At 30.7% G+C, this 8209-nt stretch overlaps 1 protein-coding gene across 1 annotated transcript; it reads right to left on the bottom strand.

Moving 5' to 3' along the window:
• Positions 1 to 774: 774 nt before the first annotated feature.
• On the bottom strand, positions 775 to 4906 carry LOC141693088 (UMP-CMP kinase 3-like). Its single transcript, XM_074498093.1, has 8 exons — positions 4688 to 4906; positions 3922 to 3982; positions 3105 to 3156; positions 2307 to 2424; positions 1843 to 1999; positions 1633 to 1713; positions 1197 to 1304; positions 775 to 1119 (listed from the first exon to the last, which is right to left on the bottom strand). The coding sequence occupies exons 2-8, from the start codon at positions 3949 to 3951 to the stop codon at positions 1045 to 1047; spliced, it is 621 nt and encodes a 206-aa protein (XP_074354194.1). The 5' UTR covers positions 3952 to 3982; positions 4688 to 4906; the 3' UTR covers positions 775 to 1044.
• Positions 4907 to 8209: the final 3303 nt, after the last annotated feature.

Below are 8209 nucleotides of genomic sequence, written 5' to 3'. Positions count from 1 at the left end.
GGCTCGTTAAGACTACAAGAACTAATGGCTCAAATTGATGAATGCCATGAGGAGGACGCATTCAGCTACAGATTCAGATTTTGAAGCCCTGCCGGAAATACCCAAGCTTGATGATGTTGATTGGATGGATGGCTCCACGAGCTGCTTCACTTTTGAAGAAAAAGAGAAGATAACACTGAATAAATTCGACCAATTTTATGCCTAAATATTGGATAATTCAACCTTCTTGGTTTAGTTGTCTTCCGTTCGTTTTAAAATTCCAAATTTGCGGTTATAGCACTTGAATTCAGGACATAAATAGTCAAAAGCTGTACAAAAATTTAATGTGATTCTTTACAAAAAGGTCAAATAATAACATGAGACTAGGTGTATCCTTAACTCTTTTATTAACTTAAATCACCTTTATAAAGAACACTTCAATTTTTGCTGAAATAAGCAAATATTATCAGACCAAAATTAATGGTTACATTCTCAAAAAATCTAAGACAACATATTGGAAGTGTGTAAAAGAAATCGTATCATAACCTAAGCACTCGTCTTAGGTTCATGTGGTAGTGCCTGCCCTTGTAAAGCTGGCAAGTGCCAGCTGAGGTATGGAAAGAGCAGTTGGTCTGCTACAGCTTTGAACCGTATCACAGCCCATAAAACTTAAAAGCTGACCATCAACTACTTGGTCTCTAGAATTTTCTATCAACGGTGCTGCTACACAAGCAGAACTGGGTACGTACAGCAGCTAACATATACAGTATATTAGCCTCGAGTGCATTAGAAAACTCAAGAAAAACATGTAGTATTGTAGTATTATCAAAATCCAATGCATTAGAGAACTCAACAAAACATATTGTAGTATTATCAAAATCCATACATAGAAGAGGCATTGTAACCTCTTTGTAAATGTAACTAAATCAAATAGATAGTTCTTGAGGTATTATATAACAGAATAAAAAATAAAAAATATATAATAATTCAAGATATCAACTACAGCAGATACAAGTGCATCTTCAACGCTTTCTGATCCAATTTGTATGTCTTCTCGCATTTTGTTTAACTTGATGCTACTGGAGTGAAACAAACTTTGACTGCTTCAAAAACTTCTTCAACAGGCTTTGCAGCATCAATCTGTGAGCAAATCAATAATCAATGACTGCAATAGAATAGCCGTATTTTTTTCAGAAAAGAATAACAGTGAAACACACCTTTCGAACTTTTCCCTTGGCATTGTAATACTCAATCACTGGAAGACTGGATTCCATGTACACCTTGAATCGCTTTTTTATAGTTTCAATATTGTCATCTTCTCTTCCCTGCATATTATAAATAAACAAAATTAGGAGGCAGACTGTCATAGAAAACATATTAATGCAACAATAAGAAATGAAGTCAAGGATTCCTGCAAAACTCTTATATGCATACAGTATTTTATGCAATGAGATCTTCATAAGCAGATGGCACAGGAACAGTATTTAAATATAAGTACAAGATAAAGATTAACTTGCAAATAGAGAATTCAAATATCTCTAAATTATTCATCACTTGTGTATTATGCCAATTAACATCATCTATTATGTCGCTTAACATATATTGTCGCGCATTTAATATATAATCTTATGCATATGAAAATCATTATGTGACCTGGTTTCGGCTCAAAAGGCGCTTTTGCATCTCTTCTTCAGAACAATCAAAAAAGAGGATGAATTGTGGTTCAATTCCAGTCTGTAACATTTAACATTGTTTAGAATCAACCGTCTGTATCTTAAAACTTAAATATATTAAAGAAAATAGCTAAAAGAACTCTTGGTAGAGAAAAAAGAAAACACGGCTGTGGATGCATTAAAAACTTACAACAGCTTCAAATGCTGCTCGATTTTCCTCATTGCGAGGAAATCCATCAATCAGAAATTTGTCATTACCATTTTCCAGCATTGCTCGTTCTAGGAGCTTGATAGTCACCTCTGATGGAACAATCTTTCCCTCCTTAATCATGTTCTGAATCATGTCCCTGATTACAATATAACAGGGAGTTGAAACATCAAACAAACATATAATCAAGTTACAAAATAAGTAGAAGTGTTAAAGTTCTTCCAAATAGATTCTTGCGACTTGTACTTTGATTTCTAAACTTTTAACACTAACCCATTATGTTTCTTAATAACTCCCATTATTGGAAAGTAAACAAGAATCATTAATAATATTCCACAGAAACACACCAAAGGAGCTGTAAAGTTATCATTGTACACCTATCATGTCTTGTCTTCTTAAGAGTAATGGAACCAATTTGCGCTGTAAAATGGAGATATAGAAATTACCCATTCTCTGAACCAGACTTCATTTCCGCTCTAAGAAGATCACCGGCACTTAGATGAGTGTATCCGAAGTGCTCTACAATATTTGCGCACTGAGTACCCTTACCACTGCCTGGGCCACCTGCTCAATTGAATTAATATATACATCAACAATAACATTACTCACTATAGAGGAGAAAACAAATAAACTATAATTTTAAGGATGACTGCAGAATCCAGAGAAAATTATAGAGCAGCCATAACATATAATATGGAACTCAAACTCCAGTCAAGGTTATATTTGGGACAGGCAATAATAACAAATAGATAAAGTTCGAACTCTAGTCAAATCTTATTTTAAACCAATGCTATGTTACCTGGTCTATTCATTTTTAATTATACTGAGTATGTCAGTCGGACACATATCCGTGTTGACATTCATCCGAGTATGGTAATCATAAAGCACATGTTACCAATCTAAGCTAATAATTACAATTAATTCTACAAGATGATGGTACTCGCAGACTGACTAAGAAAAATGCAACAAAGGTAGAACATGGAATTCAATATGATGAGATACAAGGAAATACAGGAAATGCAATAAGTTTCCGAGGAATGTGAGTAATATTAAACATTACAATTCAGAAATATAAACATTATCCAGCAGAAAGAGTTAAGCTACAAAAAGAGAAGAAAACCACATACATAGTTCATCTTCGCCTCAACAAGTAGCAAAACAAATGTTATTTTCGAAAGTATCACACAATCAGCTCATTTTGTAAATATATATATATATATAGCAAATAAATTTAAGTTGCTCACCAAGAACAAAAACAACAGTGACCTTGTTAGCAAGTGCACTTCCATTGCCCTCCTGCAATCAGCAAAAATGTCATTGTATCAGACTCGAGTATAGTGTATATAATTTGATAATCCAGTAGTAGGTCATCAAAGAATCTTGTATGCCTAAGAAAATAGCATTCAGGAGCTGAGTGTGCATGCAGGGTCATTATAAAAGCCTAGATGACTTAACTTGGATTATTTGAAAGAGAAAACTGAATTTTTATTTTCTACTTCTCATATATACTCCAACCGTCCCATTCAATTCACTACATGATTTTTTTCAATACTCGACACGCATTTTAAGGTAAATATAGAGTATATTTCCGTAATTTATTTTTAAAATTTTCTTTTTTTTTGTATTAAACTTTAAACATTAAACTTTTATTTAAAAAAAAATCAAAATAATTTATACAACTATACTTCAGAGGAGCATTAAAAAGCGTGCCGAACTCGCCGAACTCCCCATCCCCAATGGGGAGAACCCAATGGGACAGAGGGAGTATAACTTAGGTGTGTGACTTGAAGAATACTTTCTTAAATTTTGCGAAACTTATATTTTCTTACGAACATATAAAATTAAAGTTTCAAACATCTCTTCCTTTAGTTCAAAATTTCATTTGCACATTGAAATTTACTGGATTTCTAATCAATAGGATGAAGTCGGTCATTTCTAGAAGAAAGACTATCAATTGGGTCAGGTACCTCAGATCCATGTAGAATAGAGTCTTGAATGAACCCCAGGATATAGTTTTAAAATACTAGAACAATAACAACTTACTGAGACCAGAACTATTACCTTGTTTGAGGAATCAACAACTGAACCCATGTTCAAGAGAAATTATGTCTTTCAAGTAAATCTGCATATAACCCATGAAACTTATTAATAATCACAATGCCGATAAATCAAAGACTTTTGCTACTCCCTATTTCTTTATCATTCACACAAGTGCCAAAAGATGAACCAATCACTTACAAACACCTAAATGCACAATTACACGTCACCGTCAATTCACAAATACTTTAACAATGTCTAACGATCATACTAAACCAACAAAACTTCCTTTAAAATCCAAGATCTAGCCCTCACAACAAACACGTAATTAGATCACAAATCAAAGCTTCATTTCATAACATGATTCACCACATTTACTTCACCCTCTAATTAAGAACCCTATACAATTCATTAATTATATAAGGATTAATAGTATACAAAATGTACTAACCAATACAAAACACAAACACCGTGAACAAAAAAATTAAATTTCTTCCACAACCATTTTAAAGAAAACATAACCACTTGGATCCAGTGCCACCAAAATATCAAATCAAGATCACACAATTTATTACACACACACACATTTCAATATAAACATCATAGATCCAATGTTAATAGATACAAAACATTAAAAACACATAAAATCAATCAAACAAAACTACAAATCACACAATTCACTCCAAAAAAAAAGCAATGATCTTTAAACCCAAGTAAAGATTTAGAACCAAAAAGAACATAAATGAAATTACAAAAGAAAAAGGGTAAATAAGAAAAAGAGAAGCCTTACATAATGTAAAAAGGAAAGATAGAGAAAAATAAGATCTGGGTAATAGAGAAACAAGTACGAGGAACTAGCGGAGTGTGTTGTTTATATGTGTATGTCTTGTGTTGTTTATATATATATAGGAGAGTTTGGGCTTGTGAGTTGTTTGGAAAAACGGCAAAGGGGCGTGTTATTGTAATAATATTGATGGGTTTTTCGTCGGTGAAGAGTATTTTGTGGGAAGCTTTTCGTAGTTTCAACGCCATTTCTTGCAACTTAATGAATGGCAATGTCCATTTAGGATTTGCCATGTGTCAACAATTCTTACTAACAAATTCAATATAGTTGTGTTTGGATTTGTCAAACCTTGACCGAATGAATTTGATTTCTAATTATTTTTTTTCCTTTTAGTTCCCATTCTTTGAGGTTAAATTTTAGCTCAGGAATATAAATTGGTCGATTTTTAAAAAAAAAGTCAATATTTTTTTAATAAATTAGTCAAAAAAATTATTTAGTTCACTAAATCCCCGTAAAATATCAATACATCAACCGTTATTTTAAAAATTATTGTAACTCAATTGATTAGTTCCAATTCGCAAAATCACTAATCATCAATTTTAGTGATTTTTAAGTGAAAATAAAATAAATACGCATTAACAAAATGAACAACAAACTATCACCAAAATAGTTGAATCATAAGTCAAACTAGTCAATCCGTCCATTTTAATACATTTTAACTTAATTAGGGACTTTTTGTCCGCGCTACGCGCGCTCCAAATTTCTTTAATTTTGAATTTTTTTCACGAAGTTTGTAATTTTTATAACATAAACGGTTATCTTCTAGTTTTATTTAATTTATTTATTAAAGTTATTTAGGTTCCATTTATTTTGAAATATAAAATTGATATTATAGTTTAACGTTAAATCTCAATATTTTAATTTAGTTTTCTTTCTCTCACATTTTAACCAATTAAAAGTCTCTTAACTCATATTTTAACATTTCTCTTTTACGTGTTTAGTAGTCAATATTTTAATAATTTGTACAACAAAATTGAGTAAATATTTTTTTTATTTAAATACTTTTTAAAAAAATCCAGTAAATATTACATAACATACAATTTATTGCAATATTTTATTTTAAAATCAAAATAATACAAAAACCCACTTATATTAAAACATAATATATAACATTATTTTGTAAAAATCATTTTTTTTAAATTATAAAAAAGGAGAAAATATCAAAAGATTTAAAAAACCCAAACAACCCAAATAAGTTGATTTTGTGATATGTTAAACTCCTATCTTAAAAGAAGTCCACATAAAATTAAAGTCCTGTCTTCAAAAAAGCACAAATAAGACAACTACCGTGACTCTTGTTGTAACCAAGTTCCTCTGTAACCTGTTCTCTAACTCTTGAAAAAAATATTATCTGGAAAAGGTAAAGTTGAGAAATCTCGAAGGCTTTTTCCCACGTCATTAAAAAGCTTCTCTAATTCTGCAAAAGAATTGTGATCTATATTTAAATAATATAGATTTTTTAATTAAATTTGGTAATTATGATATTTGTGATATACTAACTGACTTTATAAATATAAGCAGTTGCCTAAGAGGATGTAACATTTAGTATTCATTAACTGACAAACGATTCTCTTTCGAGAGTTTTATAAACTAATGAGAACCCTAAGATAGTGGCTATCATAATTTGTAGTCTCCTTAGCTGAGGTAAGCTTCTAGATGCAACCCTATCCATAATTCATATTTTTAAGACAACTTCTTACTGTAAATTTAGTACTAATTTGGAATTTAGTTAATCTGCATTCTGCAGCAAGCTCTAAGAATTTACACACCCTTCATTTTTGGAAGGCTTCTTCGCCATAATACAATATACGTATCTGTAGTATATAGTTTGTAGCTTCCAAAACTCATGTAATAATTAATATAATGGAACCCTGTATCCTATATTACTTGTAGTCGTATCTTTCATGATGTCCGTGTCTTGGAAAATTAGGAACACATATGCACAAATGTTAGTTTTTGTACACAAAACTTGAACTTACTTGATGTTAAAACATTTAGGATAAACAAAAAATCTGGGATGCAATGTAGAAAGACCGGAATCTCATATACAAATGGCAGAAAAAATGCAGTAGAATACTAAAGAATTTGGCATAGGTAAGTACAAAAAATGGACGCAGAAAAGCACAAAATCTGCTTAAAATTGCACATAAATGCTCCAGGAAACTAAATTATTTGGTGCAATAATATGCAGATATTACAATCTGAATATGTGAAAATAATATAGTCGGGAAACTGCAAAAAACTTATATAAAACTGCAAGAAATTTCTGCTGAAAAACAGCAGAATTCAGCTTCAAAAAATCTGCAGAAATTTAAAAAATCTGCTACCTAAAAACTGCAGAAAACTGATGTGGAAAACTGCAGAAAACAGCAGAATTCTGCTTCAAAAAATATGCAGAAATTTATAAAATCTGCTACTTAAAAAGTGCAGAAAACTTATATAAAAATATGCTGCATAAATCTTTTATAAAAACATATGCTGCATAAATATTTTATAAACAATGATTCAAAATTCTGCAGAAAATATCAAATTGTTCGTAGTTTCAATGTAAAATGCCAAATATCATGCATACATACATTTATATCTGTAAATTCTTTCAATAACAGCTAAAAAATATAACGTAGAGGGCTTTTTAGCTCCATGAATATGATAGTAAAGGCGTATTTGGTCCATTAATATATATAGAGGTGTTTTTGATCATAAGCCTAAATCAGAGGGAGTGTTTTTGCCCCTCAACCCTAGACTTTTATAAATAGTACACCATGAGGATTCTTTAAAGTATGAGAATATTTTTATCAATCTTGTTCCTGCTTAAAATTTACATTAGATTGGTACATAATATGTGAATAAATTTGGCATATAGAAAAACTGGGTTGATTTTTATTACTGTCTAAACATTACTAATCAGATATTTCAATTTTGTATAGCATTATACAATGGTGTCTACTTCAATAATGAAAGTTGACAGTGGATTATATTTGTATATTGAGATTAAAAAAATCTATTAAAGTTAATTGTACATCTACATATTAAAAAGTTTGTTTACACATAGACTTAATAGTATATTGATATCAACCATGAAGACTAACCTGTAAAAGTGACACAGCTTGATATAACAAAGCAACATGACCTCAATTATATCTCCAGAAATGAGACAAAAATTAAATAGTTCAAATTACTTGTTACAGTTATGTTCTGGAATTCGGATTCACTTAGCTGGAGATTAACGTTACCAAACAGTTTACAACAACTATCATTCCGAGGAGCTTATTCCTCATAATAAGAAATTAGTCACATACATGAAACTATTATAAATGTAGGTGTGTATGTTAGTCCCTAACAATGCAACAAGAATTACAGAAGGGGGGTTGAATGGAATTCTTGAACCTTTTTCTCAAACTATAAAATGTTCTATCTTAATAATATATAAGTGTTTGATTTGCAAAGTGCGGAATAAGAAGTTAGTAA

This window comes from Apium graveolens, chromosome 10 (assembly GCF_009905375.1).
Source record: "Apium graveolens cultivar Ventura chromosome 10, ASM990537v1, whole genome shotgun sequence".
Classification (NCBI taxonomy): domain Eukaryota; kingdom Viridiplantae; phylum Streptophyta; class Magnoliopsida; order Apiales; family Apiaceae; genus Apium; species Apium graveolens.
The sequence above is the reverse complement of the archived record's forward strand: the minus strand, read 5'-3'. Positions and strand labels throughout refer to the sequence as shown.